This window comes from Lates calcarifer, linkage group LG14 (genome assembly GCF_001640805.2).
Source record: "Lates calcarifer isolate ASB-BC8 linkage group LG14, TLL_Latcal_v3, whole genome shotgun sequence".
In the NCBI taxonomy this organism is placed as follows: Eukaryota; Metazoa; Chordata; class Actinopteri; family Centropomidae; genus Lates; species Lates calcarifer.
In genome coordinates, this window is record NC_066846.1 from 11,143,772 (window position 1) to 11,166,666 (window position 22,895).

Sequence of the window (22,895 nt, forward strand, 5' to 3'; positions counted from 1 at the left end):
GACGTATTTACAGTATGTGATTTGTGAAATAAAAACAAAGTGACATTGTGTAACTATTTTACCTTAAAATAACACATGTATTGTTATATTATGTGTTTTGTTGGATGGTTTCATTTATTAGTCATCACTATACACATATACACATTATACATCAGTGTGTGTTTTTCAGCTCTTCATTTAAACAATTAATTATTCAACTCTTGTCACATCATAACCTGACATTATTATACTGTATACTATCTTTTTTTTTTTTTTTTTTTTTTTTTTACATTTGCGTGACTAAAAACCCACTGAAAGTTGTGTGTTTGTAGTTTCTCCAGACATGTGAGTTTGGAGCCATGTGAACATACACCTGGTCTCCTCGTTGCAGCTGCAGAAACACTGCGTTTCCCCCGTTATCAGCTGTGTCAGAGTCTGATCGTTGATCAAAGGCCATCGCCACCAGCTGAGTGTTCTTGTACAACAGCAGCTTTCCCTCATGTTCTCCTCCAGCATGATAGAAGATGCTGAAGTAATAAACACCTGCTACAGGTGCAGTGAAGACACCTGTGGAAATAACAGGGTGTTTTACAGTGCCATTTGTTTTCTAAGCCCCAATGAATTAAAAAGAATTATTCTATACACACTGATCAGCCCATCAATGATGTCTTTACCTGTGGTTTTATTGTAAGCACTGCCAATGTTTGTAATAACTGTTTCATAGATTAAAGTTGTGTCTGTGTCGAAAGGTCCGATCGAGCTACCTCCTCCTGCTGCTGCACTGAATATCACCTGCATGCTGGCTGTGTACAAAAAGAGAAAAAGAGAGACGTACAAATATACATTTTTCTGTAAAATGTAGTTTTACTTGATAAATAATTTATTAAATCTTCATCATTTCATTTCAATCTACCTTCATTTTTCAGCTCCGTGATCTTGTTTTCGTTGTTGATTAACCTGGTTTGACTGTCTTTCAGCATTTTCTCCAAGGCTTCCATCTTTTTTTTCATGGCATCATACTCTTTCTGAAGATCGTGGGAATCGGGGCACAGAGGTTCGCTTTGTGAGTCATTCTCAAACTGGCCTGAATTCAGTTCGCAGCAGAGAAGAATCAACAGACTCATAAAACTAAGCATCTTCTAGTGTGAATCACTCTGTGTCTGATTTATTCACTTGCTCTCTGTGCTTTTATCGAAGTTTATCAATATTACCTTGTGTAATTTGTTGACTTTTAGTCCTGTAGTAAAAACATGCCCCCTGTGAGCTACTGGCAGAGGAGAAAGTTCATCTTGTGTTTGTTTTCTTGCATATTTCATTGCCTTTTTTAAAATTAACTATATTTCTGTATTTTTTGAGCATGATTCAAAATATCTTTACTGTGTATACACTAACTCAGTGGCTAGTTAACGCACAATACCCAACACCAGAAAAAGTGAGGTCCCTTGTTTTTTTCACATATTTTTGGGGCATCCTGTGTTGTTTTAAATCGACATTATGTTATATTATTTTACCTTTAGATTATATAGTTTATAAACTATAGAGGTAACAGATGTGTGTAACACTTTACAACACTATGTCCACAATTATGGGTCTTCAGCTTGCTACAAGAAGAAGATAGCTCAGTAATTATTTCTTTCATTTTTTTTCGATGATTTTTTGTTTGTTGTTGTTTGGCTTTGTTTTCTGTACATGGGCTGTTAGCTTGCAGAGAGTGCTGTTGCCACTGCTCAGGAAAAGTTACATAGTGTTGCTTTAATTGGGGCATTCACCCACCTATTATGTGAACAGGTGGGTGAATAGACGAATTGCATTGGAAAACTTGGACCTTTTTATACGTCTACAAGTGTAGTTATAATTATCATGGCACTGTACTGTATATAATAATCAAATAAGAGAAAATATTTAGATGTATGCTTAAGCAAAGCCTTCTTACATTGCCTGCAGACCACACACACACACACACACACACACACACACACACAAATAGTAGTACAAAAAACTGCATTGGTTTTAAAATATTTTTCTTTTTCATTTTTAATATGAGAGCAGAAACAAATCATATTGTCATTTTTTTTAATTACCCATTATTTTGAAAGTTTTCCAAGATCGCAATAATTTTAAGACTGTCCAGTGAGTTTAGGTTCTTTAGTTTTTAAAAATAGTACAAGAAAGTGTTTGTTTCTTCTTCTCATCAAGTAGAAAACATGTCATTGAAACAGGATTACAGTAAATTGGAGAAAATGAGAAAGAGGTAACCCCAGTCTGTGACATTAGGTAGAAAATGTCAGGGAAGTTAGCCTCTGTTAGCCTCTTTGCTCACATTCAGTGTGAACCTCAGAGGTGAGAGCTGTTCGTCAACAGAGATGCAAAAATCCTCTGCTTCTTTGAAAAATTCCTTCCCTAACTGACAGGAAAAGTTTCCCACAGGGTCATTATATTTGTCCCTTATAGGAAACCATACGGGAAGCAAACAGACGCAGTGTATTTGCTGCAAGATGTTAGAAAAAAACTGGTTCTACTATTGGGTTTTGCCATTACTGGCTAAATCATAGTGAAGTGAAAGATGGTAGTAAACATTTATTCATCATCATCGTCGTCATCGTCATCATCATCATCGTCGTCATCATCGTCGTCATCATCATCATCATCGTCATCATCGTCATCGTCATCATCATCGTCGTCGTCATCATCGTCATCGTCATCGTCATCATCATCGTCGTCGTCGTCATCGTCATCATCATCGTCGTCGTCATCATCATCATCATCATCATCTTCATCGTCGTCGTCAGGGTCGATCTTTCCAGACAGAACGTCCTCAATCCACTGCTCCAGCTCATCAGCTGTGGGCATGTCATCCTGGTCGTCCATTTCCATCCACACGCTGTCAGCCTGCCAACAAGAGACACAAAAATATTTACAAAAGGACAAAATAATTTCAACTGCACAGTTTCTACATGTCAAAAACATCTCAAACAGTCAAACTTGTAGAAAACAGTAGAAAACTTGTTACCAATCATCTACTTATTTACAAATCCAACAGATACAGACTGACTGGGATTCATTTAGAGTCATGTTGCTGGTCAACAAATCTCAGTCCAATATTCATTCTCTCTTAGCTCAGTTTTTGGTCTCTACCAACTCCTGAGGGAAATATCTGGCTCTTGATGTTTGTATATGTTAAATGCACTAATACATGACTAAATAATTTGCTGTATATAGTTTTTGTTGCCCTGAGCAACATCTTAAAGAACTTGGCACCAGTTTTTCATTTTAGGTTTTTGCCAGGGATGACAAAGATTGCTTACATCCTCAACATCAACTACGCCAATCTGAGGAGAGCGGAGATCGATACCGAAGGTCTTCTCCCAGTATGGAACCAGCTGAAAGTGAGATACAGACAGAAGGACATGGTTAGGTTTATGTATTCTGATACAATCACTGATTTAAGAAGCAACAACACAGGGATCAACAGCGTTTTCTGGCTAGTTGATAAATGGGGGGTTTCATACCAGGGGGAAATTGTCAGGGTCAATCCAGATGATGCTGAGGTTGGGGTTATCAGTGTTCTCACGCGCCACCTCCTTCAGGATTTCCAGGAATTCAAAACCGTCTAGGGAAAAGTTCATATGTCAGGTACGGTGGTGTGCCAGGTACCCTTGATATCAATGCCTTGACTACAAATAAAAAAGACATATTCATAAGCATCTACCTGGGTCATCTTCCTCAGCGAAGGCAACAATGTGCTCTCCATCAATGTCATCCTCCTGTGAACACAAAGGGGTATAAGGCAAAGGTATACTATAGTTCTAGTCTAGACTGACTGATTAGAAATACAACTTTATTATATTACAGAGAAATCTCTTACCCAGATCTCATACATGCTGTGAGGCTCAAGTTTCCTCAGAGTGGGCCTGAAACGTTTAAAAAATATTCAAAATGACTTCGAGAAAAACTTGTTTGAGCAGATTATATTGCAGTTTTCTCATCTGCAACCTCTGTGGTGGAGATATGGCTCTGTTTATGATAAACATGGGTGTAGTTGAAAATCAGCAGTTGGATTATGTAAATTATTTTTGAACTATTTTTGTATCACACAGGGTCTCACCTGTCATGCTGTTCAATGTATTCAACAAGCTCAGACTCAATGTAGGGTTTTCCTGGAATGGTGACGGGCTCCTCCATGAATGGCTCATAGAAATCAACTTCATTCAGCTTCAGCTTCAGCTTCTTGGCAATCTGAAATAGTGTTAGGAGAACGGCGAATCAGACGAAGTAAAAACTGTTTTTTATACTAAAAATGTTTGCCTACACAGTACTGATTTTTAAGAACATTATAGGAACTAAATGAATGTTATAAAATATTCAGTTTGTCACCAAGAGCTGCAGCCATCATTGCATTTACAATACAAGAGGTTATAATTGGCCCTCTGAGAAGCGTTTCTTCTTCAGGGCAGACTGGACACTACAGTGAGTTGCTATCGGAAAGTAATGAGACAGGCCATGCAATCTGAGGCTAGCTGCTTATCATGCTAACTTCAGTGGAAGAAAAGAAGGATAGAACTAGAAGCAAAACATTGTAGTCGCTTTTCCACCACTGGAGACCACTCTCGGTGAGAAAAGGAATGAAATTTGATGCCAAACTCTCAACATTCCTCCTAGACTAGCAAGCAAACAGCTACTAAAGCTAACATTGACTGTATAGACTAACTAATAGCACCTTTAAATTCATGTCTGCATCATTACTTTTCTCTGATATTCAGCTTTTCTAGAATTAAAAATAAATCTCTACAAATATTCAAACAATTCAAACCTTGGGGTCAAATGTGGCAAAGAATTTGACGAAGGGGTGGAACTCCTCAGCAGCATCATCATACTCAATGAAGTCTGGAAGGAGATAAATGAGGAAAACCATATTATTAAAGAAAGGGAGAGTAATTACATTGGGTCTGTTTAAAGCTCAGTACTTAAATCATTATTTTTAACCTACGAGCAGATCTCTCGCTCTTGAAATAGCCAACCAGCTTGATGACCTCATCCATGTTGTAGAAGCCCTTCAGCTCACGTTCATTGTCAATGATCTCTACTGGGTCTTCAATCACCTGACAAGAATATGTACAACAGGTGTTTTCAGTATATCCATCCTGTATATGTATTATACAGTAAGAAATATGACCAAACCATGATCTGAATTTAACAACAGTACTTGACGCCATCCTTTGTTATTGACCACAAATTACTTACATCATAGATGAACTCAACCAGGGTGTCAGCAGCCAGCTCTCCATCATACTCAATTATTTCATTGTCAGCAAAGATGTAGATACTCTCCACCTCATCCAGACCTGATGAGAGAAGTGTTTTATCACCAAGTTTCATAGTGTAACACCATTATACCATGGAGACCCACGACGATGTATGGTTATGACGCTGAGGGATGATTACTATAGGTGCTTAAAAATTACATATATATGCTGGTTTCAGTAAAAATGTGTAAATGTCTGGTAAAGTAATGTTATCTATAGCATAGCTTGTTGTCATTAGTAGTTGTGATTGGTGTCCACAGTATTTGTGTTGAATACTGTGTCACAATTTATACTTACAAAGAATTTTTATACCGGCATTAAGTATTGACAACACGCATTTTTCTGTTCTTTCTTTAGTCTTAAGCCTGCAGGTTTGTGGTTTTCACCACTTGCACAGTTTACAGCTGCAGCACCTGTTGTTGCAAAGAAACTGCGATACCTTCAGTGAACACTTGAGGGCAGGTTTGTTTCATATATTGTCCTCAAAAGGCCTCACACACCTTACGTCTTGCTATAGTTTGAATCCATCTCATATTTACAATGCATTTTCATTTTTACATTTATTATCAACTAATATGTTTTTATAGTAATTATTGGATTTTTAGTCTGCCATTTTTGTTTGTTTTGTTGATCATGGATTCCCTCATTCATTAGTGACCATAGGAGTTATCGCTGAACAGGTGTAAGTTTAAGCTGAAGTGCATCATGAAACAAGTTAGAAAATCAAAGTCCTGCTTTTTCTCTGCTGTCTAAATTGGCAATGCAAATGAAATGCAAAGTTCATCAACAGGTACCAAACACAAAATAGCTGTAAGGATCAATCAAGACTGTCCCTATAAATCCTGTTCTCCATGCTGATCATGTGACAGGGGATAAGGTTGTGGTTTATTAATCTCTACGCTGACAACTGGAATAAAGAAGTACTTTTGTAAAAGCTGTTAATGAGTTGTGAGGTGTGTATCACTTAATCAGCAATATTCAACACCAAGGAGAAACGTGATAGAAAGAGATGATTTGTACTGAGCCAAAGATTTTTTTTTCTGCTTTCTATCACTGGCAAACAGGCAGGGTTTTCACCAGAAACGGTCTCTGTCAGCAACTGGCAGCCTTACCCAACTTCTTGGCAACAGCAGAGTCCTTCTTTTCATCCACCAGGCCGAATCCAATGTCCTCATCATCAAGATCGTCCAGAACCTGGGCTGCAAGCTGGACAGAGAAACATTGAGAGAAAGGGGTGGGAAGGTTTGGAGGAAGTGGGGGAGATGAAGAGAAAGTTGTATTTAGTATTGTATGAGTGGTGATTCTGTCGCTGACTGATCTTGGCAATTCACAGATGAGTGATAGACGTTTCCTAATCTCAGAACGGAACTCCATTAAATACACACTTTCAGTTTCATTTACATGAGTAAACCCTTGGCATTTCATCTCAATTTCAAGGCCTTAAAAGCAAAAGCTTTGGATTGCTGCCTTGCACTTTCTAAATCGGAGTGAAACTGAAGCCAACAATTGACAGCCCTCGTAGCCGGCATGAGAGGAGCATGGATAGCAGGGTTTCCAGAAGAACAAGAGGGGCAGAACTTGAGCCAACTATGTCGAGGGGAAGAGACGCTGTGACAGGTGTGGTGGGAAAGGAGAGGAGCTCACACTTTGCCAACGTGAAGCCGCTGCACACACGCGCATACATATTTACACATACTGTAAATATACAGACTTAAGCATACATCAGTGTTCTCATCTCTCTGTCTACGCACATTAATAGACTGTGTTTCTCATAGTTATATAGAAGTTCCCATTTATATGCTGACTTTTCCTCTGTTATTGCTTTGTCCCTCATTTTAGCAGTAGAGTATGAAAGGATGATTGACTCTTTAAATGTGAGCTTGCACTTTGCATGAGGTCGAATCAAAAGCGTCATGTAGCGGCTTGCAAAGCAGCATTGCAAAGTCAAATGCCCCAAAGCACCAGCACAAATAGCTTGTAGAGTATCTATAGTATGGTATAGTATGTGCTATGTTGCTCTTCACAGGCAGTCTTTTATTCCATCCATTCGTGTGGTCTAGAGTCCAGACACATTACCTCATGACTGGACCCTGGGCCAATTTTTCTCTAATTGGGTTAGGAACATTGGCCTAATTGCCTTGAAACACTAAAGCAAGACAAGAGAAGGTTCCTTTCAAGGTAACGCTTCTTCTTCTTTAAAGGGTAAGTTCTTCCAAATCAGAAAACGTTTCTCTAGCCAGACAGATACTCTCAGTTTTATCTGCAGATGTTTTAAAAGAATAGTTCAGTATTTTGGGAATTACACTCTGTTGCAGAGAATTAAATGAGAGAATTAATACCATTCTCCTATCAATACATTAAACATGGTGTTATACAGCTGCCAGTTTGCTTTGCTCTTGAAGTCCTGTCATCATCCTGAGGTTTCCAGGCAATCAGTAGTAGTATGGCTTTAACAAGCAAGATATAATGTGTTAATTAGTGAGCTTGTTACCTTTGGACAGTCCCTCTGTTTACGCTAATCTATGCTAACCGTAGACGTTAGATGTGGGCTACACTCTGGTGAAAGTGAACTGGCTGTAGGTTCATATTGAAAGAACAGATATGAAGCTGGTATCAGTGTTCTCATCTATTTCTTTGCAATAAAGTAAACGATGGCATTTCCCAAACTGCCAAACTCTTCCTTTAAGACTGTGACTTCTGTTCCACCCCAGTACAATGGAGGCGAATGGGATCTCATTTGTTGTCAACAAATTTTTCCAGTTAAACAGTTCTTCATTGGCTTTGAGTAATTTTTGAATGCTTTGAGCATCACAAATGAAACACCATTTGCTTCCTTTGTACTGGGACATCAGCAGAAGTTTCAGAGACTCAAAACAATGGCATTAAATGAAGGCACCACTGGTAAATGATTTGGATGAAGTGACCCTTTATGATTATTGATGGTTGTGTAAATGAATGGATGAATGGGCATGAGGATGGATGGGTGGACATGTTAAAGTTTGATTAATAGATTAGATAGATTAGATTTTCAAAACAGTTTACCCTTACTTTTCTTTTTCACAAATATAAAGTCAAACTTGCATAGCCCAAGCTGCTGCTGCTGCTACTGCTGCTGCTGTTGGACTTTGAAAGCAGTTCAGTCTTCACTGGTCTGTGATATCTGGTTGTAGCTTTATGTAATCTCATCCCTTTTAAACTAAACTGCAGTCAAGGAGTGGAAGAGAACAATCAGCAGATACTGCAGCGGCAGGGGGGAATCTGTGGTTCGCAGCCCAGCTTTACAGACACAAAAGGCAGACCTTAACATACCTGAAAGATATTTGCTGCTTGACTTGTGATCAACTGCAAGAAGAGGTAACGCTTTAGGGCAAAGCACAATAGTCACAGCCTCCAGGTTTACAACAAATCGGAGTGGCCTTCACAGGAGACAAAATAGGTCCAAGCTTAAACACTGTGATTGGATGATTGAAGCCCTATTCGCACAGGACTATCATTACCTGAGGACCTCAGTGTTGTTTGTGCTAAATCCGGCTGGTTTGATTAATCTTGAACAAATTTCCTGTGTTTGTAAACTAATAAATAAAAATCCCAACACAACAAACACTGATTTGAATTTCAGATGACCTCACATTTCATCATTTCTGTTTGTCAGTTCCTGTACATGAGGTCCTCAGGTAATGCTAGTGTGAGTTTGAATAGGGCTTAACACAAGAAATCAAACAATTGTTGAATAATTTGAGTGTGGTGTGCACCAGTGACTGGACTAATTAGAAGCAATTAGTGCCAAGTTTTAGAGAGACTACATTACAATAGCCCCGCACAAGTTTTTCTTGTAGAAATATATATATATATAAAAAACACTGTGCTACTGCAGAAGTGGTCAAAAAGATATCAGCAGTATTTTAAGAAGAGAACTGACAACACAATAGCAACAATATTATGACATAATTGACTTTCAGTTTGAATTTTCAAGCATTAAACTCAAGAACTATTCCCCAAAACCCATATTATATCACCCTGGGGCATGGCCATATTAGTAACACTGGGGTATTTTTATGAGAGGTGAAGTTGTGGGTGCTTGTGGTCAAGTGGGAAGCGAAGCAGGGAGACCCACAGCTATATAAGGGCATGTAAGAAAGCATGTTGAGGGGCAGAAAAGAAGGCTGAGATCTGTTACATATAGAAATGGGTGTGGAAAGGGGGGTGGGAGAAGGCAGGCAGGGCTGATGTATGGGAAACACCTGACACGCGAGTTAACACTTACTGACATCCATCATTTCTCATCAGTTTTCGTTCTCACTCAAACGCCTCACACTTCTGCTTTCTGGTGTTTCTCTCTTTCTCACGATCACCTCCTTTCATTCCCCTTTCTCTGTGTCCATCTGGATATTCTGTCATGACTTAGTCCCCCCACCCCACCTCCCCGACACCCGTTCACCCTTCCTCATCTGCTGCCCTGCTACCACCCGACCCATCCAGAAAATCTGACTGTGTGGAGCCAAGTGAGAGGTCAGCAGTGTAATCGCTTGGCTCCGTCTGCTGATGCCCCGTCACTGTCAGCTTGTCAGGTGACACAAGATGAGGGCAAGGTGCCATGGTGAGTTGTCAAAAACGTGCTCTGGGTCCCTGTCGCACTTGGCTGTGGCACCAAATGATGAGCTAGGAGAGGGTGGAGGGTTCGCAGTGCAGAAGAGGGGTCACATTTCGTGTAATATATCCACCCAGATGCTTACTCTACACTGCTCCATGCAGGCTATGTACTGGTGCCTTTGATTTAACTGGACTTGATTGACAGGTGTTATTGCTACTGAGTAGACACATTTGTTTAAAATGTTTTAAGACCATCATTCTCTGATTTGTTCTCACCTTGCTGCGTCATTTGGACTTAAAGCAACACTCCACTGTAAGTCTATTTTTAGAGGATCAAGCACTCAACCCCTGTTGGCTTGAACAGTCAGTCGAAGTTTGGACCTTTGGACAGCAACTGTAGTCAGCTTAAATGGTCAAAAAAATACTTTTCTCTGCACTGGTTAACACCAGAACATGACAGTATTGTATTTGTTGTTATTTGATTGGGTTGTTGATCAGTGATTCCTTCACTAGGTGCCAAGATTTCAGCACGTCAGAGGTCGCTCTCTGGCCCATGATCTGTCACATGGAATAATTTCATCTCCATTCTCTTCACATGTAATTTTCTGCAGCACAGTTCAGATATGAAAAACCTCTCACACAAAGAAACAAATGGCAAATCAGAAAAGTAATCACAGTAATTTGCACGTCATCCATCCATACATGCGTCACTACTATTCAACTGGCTACGATCGCTCCTCTGTGTCATCTCTATACCTGCTTATTTCTCTTCATTATCAGCAACAGTTGGAGCTTTTCCCTGTCTGCAGAAACTATATTCCACAAGAGACACACTACTTGACATATATCTGATCTTCATTTATTTATCTAACCACCCAGCTCTGACCTTCTCCTCTTCCTCTACCCTGTGTGTCATAGACCACTTCCAGAGCCACTCGTAAGAATAAGGGCTGAAGACACTGTTCATTTAAAGGAACTCATCGTGCTTTTCCCTTCTCGGTCATCGGTGGGAATCTGAGCCTCTGACTGAGACCGAGTCTTTTTGTTTAAGCTGTTCCCATGTAGGCCTTGTGTGTTTCTTACGTGAACGACCGAGCAGCTGATGAGTCACACATTTGTACGTGTGCGTCACCTTATGATGTAAGTCAGTCAGTGCGAACCCAAGGGACACAAACACACACTCAGTGTTGTAGCTGCTACATAAGCTGCGGAGAAAAAGCTAGTTTAGCTCTTAGCTTTGTTGTCATTTCTTACATTTGTGTGCGTATAGAGTATGCATATGTTTTAAGGTGGGAGCAGTAGCTTAAAACCTGCAGTGTGCCGCAACAGACATAGTATTTATGAGTTGTTGTTAATAGGCTGCAACATACAATACACACACTAATGGGTTAATACATCCAACAAAAATGCTGCAAAAATCACATTATCATCTTCCTCAAATTTTTTCTAACATTTTAAAAATTGCTGAATCTGTAAAATGAAGGAAGGAACATTAAAGGGTTTTCAAAGCAGCAAGATTTCCCATTTTCCTGTGGAAGTGAGTGTCCTGGGATCTGTGTAAAATTAGAAGTTCAGCCAGCTTTTCCCCCACAGCCAGATAGTAAATTAGTAATGGCTGCTGTAACACATCAGGACGTTCTACACCAGGCTGTTACATAACAGTGTGCCGGGGTGGTCATGAAAGATTCATATACAACAGCGTCTAAAACACACACTCTTGCCTTGCCACCAGCCAGTGTAACTGCATTGTTTGGGAGGAGATGATCCAGGATTGTGCACAGAAATCAGATTTTCAAAGCTAATTATCAAAAATCTAAAAAGAGATCTCATCCTCTGATTCCTTTAATCTAGTTTACTAGTTTCTTTTTCTTAGTACAACACGGTCTCATGGGAGATATGATGAAATACATGGAAAGATTTAAGAAATCTCACAGGCACACAAGCTGATTCATTACAACAACTTGTGAGGGCAGAAGAGTCTGGGACCATCTGTGAATGACTCATTTCAATAGCAGTAAGACATATTACAAACATGTCACATAACAATCTCAGTTAATAAACTCAGAGCCTCCTGCTTTTGTTTAGTGACACACAAGGACAGGCAGATTCGCTGAACACTGACTTTAACTTATTTACCAGCATCTGTTTCCACAGAGTGATTTATATTTTCAATGAGTTCCTGTAAGTAGATCACAAATCAAAAAAAGTAATATTACTTTATTTTTACATGTTTCAGTAGCAAATGTGCACGTGTGACTAACAATAATAATGATGACATTCAAATTGAGTGCCCCAGTAAATCATGTCCGTCAGAAAACATATTGATGCACCTAAGTTTTAAGTAAGAGATGCACACGTAATAATGGCTAGATTATAATCAGCTGCTTTAGCTTTAGGGTTCTGGTGTACATGTTGGCTCACTGTTACTGGAACACCTGAATAGTACAAAGCCATGATTAATGTTATTGGAAACACCTGCCCTTGTGTAAGACGGCTGTTTGTGAGTTTTCTCTGCCGCCGAACGTGGTCTCTAGCCGGGAGCAGGTGGTGGTGGACGCTGCTTGCCGAGAGCTTCAGCCATCGTTGCGTTTACAGAACAAAACGTTAAAGTAGGCTCTTTGAGCCGTGCTACTTCTGCAGGACAAACTGGACACTACGCCGGAGGGAGGTGTCAAGACAGGCAGGGCTAACTTGTTAGCATGCTAACTTCAGTAGCAGAAAAGAAGAGGGAATGGAGTTTGATGCTGAACTCACAACATTTCATCTTAACTGGTGAGTAAACAGCTGTCAATTCTAACGTTTGCTTTGTAGCAGTGGCAGAACTTACAAATAGCTACTTAAACACGATATATGTGAGAGCTAGCTTCTTGTGTGTGACGTAATGCCGTAAAGCATTACGCACTTTGCGCAAACGTTCTATTTTTAGGTTAAATTGTTGCATAATGTTGCTTCGAGAGGTAAGATTAGAGCTGGTCACGTGAGGAAAAAATACTTGTTCACTAACTACGTAACAGTATGTTCACATATTTACAAGTCGAAAATCCAGAATTACTATAACTCTGAGATGACTGGAACGCAACATTCGTCCATTTTTGTAGAGCTGCTAGTATGGCGACTACATTACATGTACATGTACATGTACATTACTATAAATAACAAGTTGAGTGGTGGGGAAATAAAGTGCCAAGAAGCAGATACAGTATGTTCAGTTACACACAGGGATGTAAAGTACTTTTGCCCTCTGCTCTCAGTGCTATCTTTATTCAGGTCCATTACTTCATGGAATAAAGATGTAAGTCGGGGTTTCAACGTCACAAAATTCACATTTAAATTTTTCATGATGCACCTTGATCCCCTGCATTTCCTTGACATTTTTCTCCCATGAATAAGTGATATGAAGATGTTCCCTGATACAGATGACGGAGGAGGAGGGAATAGGACATTAAGGAGGGGAAAAAAAGAAAAATACATGTATGTTATCTTGAGGGTAAATGTGAGCACAGCAGGGTCATTTATAAATCATGCAATCAGAAAGTACACATACTGAAAAAAAAACACTGCATCTAACCCGGCACAAACTCAGTAGAGAGTATGGGCTGTCACCTATGAGTGATTCACAATAACTTCAAGTAATAATCCCCTCCATTTTCAACGACAGCCAACTAATAAAATTTTTACACTTGCTAAATTTACATCTGAAAGTCATTCTCACAGGCCATTTTCAGCACCACCATTTTATTCACTCAAGAGAGGTGCATTCTTTAAACATTGTGAGAAAACTCTCACTTGTACAAGCCATAAATCTGGTTTTCTTTGGTATTTAGGGATAAAATGTTTATGTGTTGTAGTTGCAGTCAACATTGGTGGGAAACGTGGGGCTAAGGGGACGGGTGGGTGGAGGGGGTAAATTTAGTTTGACAGAAACAGCATGCAGGCACTACGCGCACTACGCAAGCTATTTTGGCCGGTTGTGGGGAGATACTGACAGGTCCCTCACTGAGCTGTAAACTCTGTGGACATACAAGACTCCCACTTAAGCCACTTGTGAATGAATGTGGTCATTCTGTGGAAGCAAAGACTCAATTTGTGGAAATTTGATTCAAGTTTAAGTATTTGCATAATTTTTTTTCTGTCTTTTGGTTTTTTTTTTTTGGTGTGTGTTTATATCGTTAAAGGGGGAAAGGTCAAAGTGCCCATACCAGGAAACTACATATTTCTGTCTGAATATAATTTAACCTGGACCCTTACACAATTCCTTTTTATCTTTATTTTAATGGCTCAACTATCTCAACTTGTATATTCCATTCACCTTATTATTAGTGTTGGATAGAAATCCTATTGAATTATAAATATAGTTGGTTTAAAAGAATGCCTAGTTTAATCAGTTCTTCTTCGTGTTTCCTTGACCTCATGATGTTTTCCATCGAGGTCAAGTGTTTAGGAAAGGAGATTTTTTTTTTTTTTGACTATTGAACCGCAGCCTCAGTCTCTCCTGCTTCAATTTTGACAGTTCTTTTTAAAAAAAAAACTTGAGTCCCAAGTTAAAAAGAAGTGCAGGACAAAATTACACTTTAATCATGTGTTTTTTTTAATTTTTTACTTGACTTTCCTTTTCCCCTTGCTTTCCTGTTATAAGTATATTGGCTTGGTTGTTTTTGATTCCTGTTAATTTGGCCTGAATTAGGTTCATCTTTATATGACTATATCCCTTTATACTTTATACTTTAATCCTTTTACATTGTGAGTTAGCCCCTGTGATAGACTGGCGGCCAGTCCAGGGTTGCTGCCTCTCGACCATAATGTCAGTCGTGGTTGACTCCAGTCTCCCTGCTGCCCCCAAGGATAAGCGGTATACCTCAGAAAAAGTAAAAATGAAAAGTAGATCACCTACAGTAACTGAATTCAGTCTTTCACAGATCAGGCCCAAGTAGCTAGGGAACATGTCTGAGAACATACAAGGCAGATTCACTGTCTCACTTTCAGTTTTTAGCTTGTATTAGCTTTCTAGGATTGCATTTTGGCAGAAACCAATCACAGCATTATGTGGCAGTTTAAAGTACAGGTGTATATACAGAGCAGAATTTCAGATTTAGTTGATCCGAGCCACTCCTCTCTATTGCAGCCACACTTCAGATCCAGGCCTAGTGCCGTCATCAGCTGCTTCATGGAGCACTTGCAATGATAAAGCCATTAAGTTTAAAAAAAAAAAAAAAAAAATAGATTGCAAATGTACTGTGGAGGCTGAATATGAAAATTCACAACCTTAGTCATCAGCAGAGAGCGGCCTGCTTCCACTATGATTATACTCTAAAATACACTGCTACAAAAAATCATACAAAATATCTCAGTTCATGTGCCTTAGAACGTGAGGAGATTATTTCAGAGTCAATAAATCTACTTGAGAGCAGCAGTTCATCATATTCACCCCTGTAGAAAACATCTCTCCTGAATTGGCAAAAAACACAATATCCAAGTATCATATTGTCCTGTATATCCTCAGGTCATATACATTACTTGCCACACAGATGCACAGTCATGCCTGTGATTAATGAGATGCATTTCTATTTTGAAAGGCAGAAAGGGGGAGACAAACGGCGATGTAGAAAATTATATTTAGGATAATGTGGCACTATCAAATTAAGCATTCAACATTTCTTAGGTGATCCATATTGTGACAGTGCGTCAGGCGGCAAAATATATGGTTTCAACAACAGCTGAGACCCTCGAAATCAATAGGCGAAAGCTTCTGTTATTAATTCTCTACAAACAACAGGTGGGTTCTGACATGGAACAAACTGGATGAGGCAGAAAGCCAATCTGGGCTGGTAAACAACATCTTTACCCATCAACACTGATGATATGTCATCATAGAATAACACCAAGGACACTTTATCTAAACATAAGTCCTGTCACATTTAATGACATCACGTCTGACAAATTAGGTCTTAATTTAGTGCCTCTTTCACACTGTTAATTGGAGATCGTGGTAAGAGGAGATCTATCAAGCCGTGATGTATCCCCCACACAACTTGACAGCACTGCTGCTTGATGGAGGGAAATGTTAAGTACTGACAGCTATGCGACTTAATTGAGGAAAAGTAAACATGAGCTCTTTTTCTGTCTTTTTTTTTTTTTTTTTTTTACATAATTTTATTGTAAATTTGCCCTCATTTAGCCTGCTTAAAAATGGTGTTTGGATACAAAACAGATCAGCAACTTAACACCAGTTGCCTTCCCTTCTTCTTCTTCTGATGCTGGAGCTCGTAACCGAGGAGGAAGGGGAGCTCTTTACGATACTGGACAGACTCATGGTGTATACCTGGAAGAAACCAAGTGGCTTAAAGCTGAAGTACTTAATCTGGGGTTCATGAGGTAAAGGGGCCATGGGGACTCGGCCTGTTGGCCCAGCCTGATCCAGGATAACTTGAGGTAATGAGATCTGACCCTGCTTATACAGTCTGGATGTGGGGTGTCAATGTCTGCTGCTTAAAATCAGTAGCAGCTATACAAACACAGATATCCAAATACCACTTGGGGACAGAGTCAAGGGCATATTTAAGAAGCAGAAAAGCTCCTTTTGTGTGTTTTTATTTCTCTCTAATTGCTAATACTGGAGTAACAAAAGAGCATCAGTGTTTATTATCACATTTAATTTGATGGAAGTGATTGTATTGGTGAAGAAAAACATGATCGTATTACAGGATTCTGCAAATTGCAATACGTAGTGTAGTTTTAAAGCTTAAATCCAGAGCTTTAACTTAAAATTGAAATTCAGAATTCTGGTTTTATTTACAGCAGAGAACATCAAAAAATGGCCAAAGCACTGAGAAATTGAGTTGATTCATCTGGCTAAGGCGTGTTGCCTAAAATAGCTCATATAGTATTACCTCCCTCTTTCCTCTCTCTAAATCAATACTATCCACTACCATTAAAAATGTAAGCGTGAAATTTATTGTGCCGGTGAAAGGAGGAGGACTCCAACAGTCGGTTTGGATGATGGTTACCACAGCGACAGCCTGACCTTTTCTCAGATCTCTCAGTAGATGGACGGAGATTAGACAAGACAAAGCTGAAGCTTTCTCTCAAACCAAGATTTCTTCCACCTCATGAGACTATGTGTTGTCTTGCTTTTTGTGCATCTATGTCCCCTTTCTCAGTTATTAACATAATATTATGCGACTTGGGGGGAAAAAACCGTCGCTAACAAAGAAATGTGGATAACTGAGTTTTGCTCTTCAAAGCATGCCAGAGGTCATTTCAACAATTATAGTATGTGATGATTATATCTTTGCCATCTTACGTCATCAGTGAGCAGGTATGTGGTGTCTCTTGTAGGTACCAGATACCTTTTCTTTTTTCTTTAACTTTGTAATCAACTTGCTGAAAGTCTGAAATTTAAAAACTAACAATTTGACTAAATTTGTATAAATGATCTTGTCTCTATAGGAGTTGCAGATAGAGTCGTATGATACGAAGGAGAGGATGAAGTAGAGTTACTGCTATCTGAATACAGTTTACTGGATGGTACACAGGGTGCCATAGCAACAATGTGTGTATGGGGTGGTGGGGTGGGTGGTGTGTTGATTAAGAGTGTGGCAAGTAAAAGATCACTGCAATCTGAGCCATGCAGTGATGGATGAGTGAGAGCATTTACAGTACACCAAAGGTCAGAGTTCAAAGAGGGAGTGGGGGAGGGGGATATAGGGAGACAAACCAGAAAGAGGTATATCAGCACCAACATTTTCAAAATTAGCCAAGGACTTCATTTTTTCATATTTAAATGTAATATTTTTCATGTGTTTATCCAGTGTAGCATGTAGCCCGTATTCTTTTAGGCACAGCCTTTGCCTAAAGGTACGGGTGTTAATTTTACATCCTGCCTGTTAGTCTTTAATCATATCTTGGGTTCGACTTTGTCCTCATAACATTTGGTCTGAGTGATAATAATGAGAGATATTTTTGGTTACAGTGCTGCAGGTGAGGTTTTTTTTATCTTAAGACTAACTCATCAGGACTGTCAAATATGTCTCTTTCCCCCTGAATTTGCTTCCAGTTCATTAACACAGATTGCTGTTGTCATATTGCACAGACTGAACATTAGATACCTGTGATTACCTTCTCAGATGTTAGATTAAACTGAATATTTCATGGTGAGAGATATGTTAAGCCTGTTGTTAAGCCAAGCATAGAGACCTTCATGAAATTATTGCTTTACCGTGTCTATAGCAACAAAAACCTAACATCCTGTTGCCTTCGTTTTCAGCATGTTCAATACATACTGGCTTCTTTTAAACAACATACAGATCAGTGCCCTATTAATGTTTCCCAGTCTGCCCCTCTGTCCCTGTCAACCCCCTCACTCCTTTCAGGCCCCTGCATTTATATGGACGTCTTCCTAACTGTTATTCCTCAGCCATCCACCAGATGCCCTCGGACTTTCCCCCCTGTCCCACTCACCTGACCTCCCCACACCTGTTCCACGTTTCCCAGTTATCCAGACAGTTTTTAAACCTCCCTGTTCCACCTCTTCACTGCCAGATCATCATGTGCAATGTTATACTTTGTGCTGTAGACTCCTGCTTTTGACTCCTGTACCTGCCTGGCTGCATTCAGATCTATTTTGACAGATTAGGGTTTTATCTGCAAAACAGAGTTGCACTGTAGGGAGAAATGATGTAATCTAATTGAAATAAACAGGTTTGGCGGTGATGAGACAGTGTAACTTAGAAAAGGGACGTAGTACTCCTCTGTTTTGTATCAATTACATGCTTTTTTTTCACTCGTGTTGCAGTCAATTCTGCTTTGCCTCAGCAAATGAAGCTTCGTCTTAATTCAGGCAGAGCTTATATTAGCTGATTAGCTGTGTTATTCACATTCACTCATTGGCTCATTCACCAGCTGACTAGCAACACCCACGCATATTCCTTCAGGTGTATGGCATAGCCATTATAACCTTTTGTAACGTTTGACAGTATGAGCATGTCTTTCAGTGAGTTTTACAAAATAAATCAGCTTGTCAATGTATAGCTAAAATATACAGAAAACGCCTGGGAGTTGAACTTGCCATAGTTTATCATAGCCAAGAGGATACACTGGGTTATTTTTCACAGACTAAGATAAATCCAGCAGGGGTCAAAGGTGACATGTTGGACATATTTCAGGAGTGACAGGGTAACTCTGTCCACTGCGCAGCCTCTTTGAGTGGAAATCGCTGAGTTTGTTGGCGACGTGTGTCGTGGTTGTACATCTGACCAGGGTTTGTTTTCAGGGAATGAACACCAGGAGGTTTTGCTATGCATCTTAGCTGTCAGGATTTGTGCCGTGTCTGCATTTTAAACTGCTACTTTTGACCTAAACAACTTTGCTGTTATGATTGTCAGGTTGCATGTCAACAGACACATTTGTACGTCCACATTCAGCTACACAGCACACTGAAGACACTACCAGCATTCACACAACACTAGCATTAGCCGACATGGGTTTGCACAACCATAATGGAACAGTAAATCTTAACCACAGCAGTTACAAAGATCTCATTTGACAGCATTAATCTGTAATTTCATGTTTTTATACACCATGTATGCATTTATTCTGTGGGTGATACAAATTTAATCAAATTGAAAATCTGGTATTCTTCTTGTCATGCACCAGATTTATGTACATCTTCAGGATATAAAACACATGATGATGATCTTGTGATACTTATTCCATAAAATACTCACATTCAGGCTTGGAAAAGCAAGAAAAGTACTAAAGATAATTGTCCACTCCCTCTATGATCTAATTCTGGCAGTGCCATACAGCATTTTTCTGTAGACTAGCTTGCTAAATTTAACGTACTGTTTCTATTCATATAGTTGGCATTAAAGAGGAAGCTGTGGCTTAAAGAAAAGCCATTACTTTCTTGTTAGTCTTACAGTATAAGGGGAATTGTCAGCTCTAGCATGTGGTAGGAAATATTTATTCAGTATTGTTATACAAACTGAAAGCAAACATCAAATTAATGACGTAAATGTTGTAGAGGCACATGTGAATGAAACATCCTCTCCTGTATGTGTGGTTCAAGATAGGAATAAAGGTAGTTAAGATTTGATTCCCTGAGCTCTGCACTTAAATAATTCATACTTCCTGATTCATTGGTGGTAATGACCAGCTATTTTAAGCATCCCCTCTGAGCACCTCAAGTGTTCTTTCCTGATTGGCTGATGGTCACAACTGGCAGGAAGTCAGTAACAAAGTAAGAGTCCAGCAGGGACCTGCTCCAGTAAGCATCTCTATCTCAAGCCAAGAAGCACAACTTGGCAGCGCTGATAGGAAATTGATCAGATCCAATGACTTGTGTGTGTAAATGATGGTTTAGGACGTCAGCCTGCACCCAGTGGGGAATGTAGTAATACAAAACAGAACAGTGTGTGTTGCCTGGGAGAGCTGACAGAGCTGAGGGAGCAGTAATTGAGGTGAGATATGGCCCTAAAGTCTGTGTCTATCCCACGAGGGCTTTTAGCCTCTTGCTAAGCATGCAGCGCTGTCCTGGGCTATTTACAGAGGTGACTTATGCAGGCTAGTGTAAGGTACACTCTGCCTCTGTAAGAAGACACTGCTGCTCTGACAGGCAGAGGATTGGTGTGGTGACTACAGTGGCTGACAGTGGGGCCCAGGTGCATCGACTGTGGCCTGGCTGGTAAAGAGTCCTTTAGATTTTTTAACAAGAGCTTCCAGAGGATGCATAGTGCTAAAACGCAGCACCACTGGAGCCATCTGAGAGTAAGTTCCTGGCTCAAAGAGGAAAGATTCATTTGCCCCCAGTGTAATATGCAGACCTACTGAGTACTTCTCTGTTTACTTTGTCAGTTTAACTGCCAAAATCAACAATACAACACGTACAGAGAAGATGATATTAAAGGTTGTCCTGCTCTGTTATAATAGCATATTAACAGAGTGAAAAAGTTCTGTTAAGGCTATATGGTCTCAGATTTTTGCACCATGTTAATTTGCTGATTCTGGTGGAGTAGCAAGGTATGAACGACAACTGTAGGATTATATCTGCAGTGTGCAGTAACTTGATGAATGAGGGCCATTGTGTTTACGGAGTATGTGTGTGACATGAGCTGCTTTAAATATGAAGTTAGAGGAGAAATTAAACTGATGTTAAGTAAGTAGCCAATCACAGAAACGCATGAATGTATGGTACTTTACACACTTTGGTTGGCAATGATCATCCAAATGTATTTGAACGTATGAAAGCTATTATTGTTTTGGCCTGGTTTGAACCGCAGTGCTGCTTGAACGCCATGGGGTGATTTATGCATTGGACACACTTAAGTTATGTAGTTATGTCTAAACTGGTTAACATGTTTGGTATAGCTGTATGCAGATACACATCATTATTTGACTTTGTTTTGACTTTTTGTCCGATCCAGTAATTTACTGAGAAACCACAAAACTTCCAAATTGTGGACATTAAGGATGTGGTAGGCTTAGCTATGTGAACTGAGCTGTCCTAACAAGCATGGTGGGGCTAAAAGCCAAGGAATGTGTGAATTAAACTAGTGTTATCTGAAAAGCAAATGTGTTTCTAGTTACGTCAGACTGCCACAATCAAAGGAAGGACGAAAAGCCTTCAATCCTGAAGATGGACGGGAGGTGATTTTGGACAGACAAATCTTTTTCTTGAAAGAAGCATAATCACTGTCGTGAGTACATTCACTGAATAAATTTATACATTTATCAAATGCACCGGAATTATATGGAGGTGTTCAGGTTGGATGGAGATCATACAAAGCATGAGATTCTGACACTAAAGCCGAGTCTTCACAAATTAGCTGTATATCATAATTTCTAGGAAACTGGGTTGCTCCTCAAAGGTACACATAGCGTTGGAACCGTCACTTGACATCTACTTCCCTCCATCTTGTTCCTCCTGACCCCACAATCTCCAACCTGCCTCCTTCAGGTCAACATCCATCCAGTCACACTTGGCAGGATGCCACGCCTGAAGGGTCCACAAAATCCTCAACTCGACCTCGCTGAATAGACCTGTTCTGTTTGCCTTCCTCCTCACCTGAAATCAGCTGTAATCCTCCTCATCTACAACGCTAAGTGCAAAAGCCACAATGGCATCCTGCAATCCCCAACTGGAGCCAAATTCTCTGTGTGAGACCCTTCCCTTCCTTTCCCTCTTCCCACAGTGACCCCTCCCCCACATGGGCTACAGATCCATCCAGTGTCATGCTTTGGCGGAGACCCACCTCCAAAGCCAGCTCCTCTATCTGAAACTGCTTCATGGCACTGCGGTTTCCCGTCCACATTTTTGTGGTAGTAGATCACCATCACATCGTACTTCTTCATGATAGACTTGTAGTTCTTGGCGCTGAGGGCATGGACGCGGTCTTTGCCGTCATACTCGGGGATCTCCAAGCCCTTCTCCCCCCAGGACAGGGTCCCCAAAGAGAGGAAGACCCCCAGAAACACCCAGCCCCACTTCATGGCTATCGTCACCTGGTGGTCGCAAGAATGCCTCTTCTCAGAGCCTCAACTATTGGTGTGGGGTAGAAGGGGAAGAAATACACTTGAAAGGTTTAACGTTGTCCCTAACGCAAGTTGGTGTCAAACAGGGAGAGTTAGGAACAAAGTCCGCTTCCTGTCCCCACCGGCTAGAGAAGAGCAGGTCCGACAGTGACACCCTCCCTTTAAAAAAGAGCTACACGTGGTTTTTGCTGACGCCACTGCCCACAGAAAGAGGTGGGGCCCTTCAGGGGGACACAAATTGGTACGTGAGTAGGCAAGACACTGATCTCACTCGTCCAAGAGCAGTTCCAGAGGGGCTGCCAAAAAAGCAGGACAGACACTGAGAGGGGTGGGGAGTGGGTCCTGAGCAGTGGTCAGAAAAATAGCAAATGGGTGGTAACATAGGAGGAGCCATGCGTGGGTCATACGGCCACCTGTTTGAAGCTGTGGCTATGAAAAGGGACAGTGGTTGTGTTGGATGTTACAGATACCAGCTCAGTGTCTTGGAGGACTGAA

General features: G+C 40.3%; 1 protein-coding gene and 1 pseudogene across 1 annotated transcript; both read right to left on the reverse strand.

Moving 5' to 3' along the window:
* Positions 1 to 80: 80 nt before the first annotated feature.
* LOC108874143 (complement C1q-like protein 3) lies at positions 81 to 1,297 on the reverse strand. The gene is made up of 3 exons (XM_018662550.2): positions 893 to 1,297; positions 654 to 782; positions 81 to 546 (listed from the first exon to the last, which is right to left on the reverse strand). The coding sequence occupies exons 1-3, from the start codon at positions 1,113 to 1,115 to the stop codon at positions 266 to 268; spliced, it is 633 nt and encodes a 210-aa protein (XP_018518066.1). The 5' UTR covers positions 1,116 to 1,297; the 3' UTR covers positions 81 to 265.
* A 686-nt stretch (positions 1,298 to 1,983) lies between these two features.
* Positions 1,984 to 22,579, reverse strand: LOC108874141 (calsequestrin-1-like; annotated as a pseudogene).
* Between the last annotated feature and the right edge of the window lie 316 nt (positions 22,580 to 22,895).

Coding starts and splice junctions, on each gene's coding strand:
- LOC108874143 (XM_018662550.2), bottom strand. CDS start 1,115: ATGCTTAGTTTTATGAGTCTGTTGATTCTTCTCTGCTGCGAACTGAAT. Junction 783..892: donor CACGGAGCTGAAAAATGAAG/GTAGATTGAAAT, acceptor TTTTGTACACAG/CCAGCATGCAGGTGATATTC. Junction 547..653: donor TGCTTACAATAAAACCACAG/GTAAAGACATCA, acceptor TTATTTCCACAG/GTGTCTTCACTGCACCTGTA.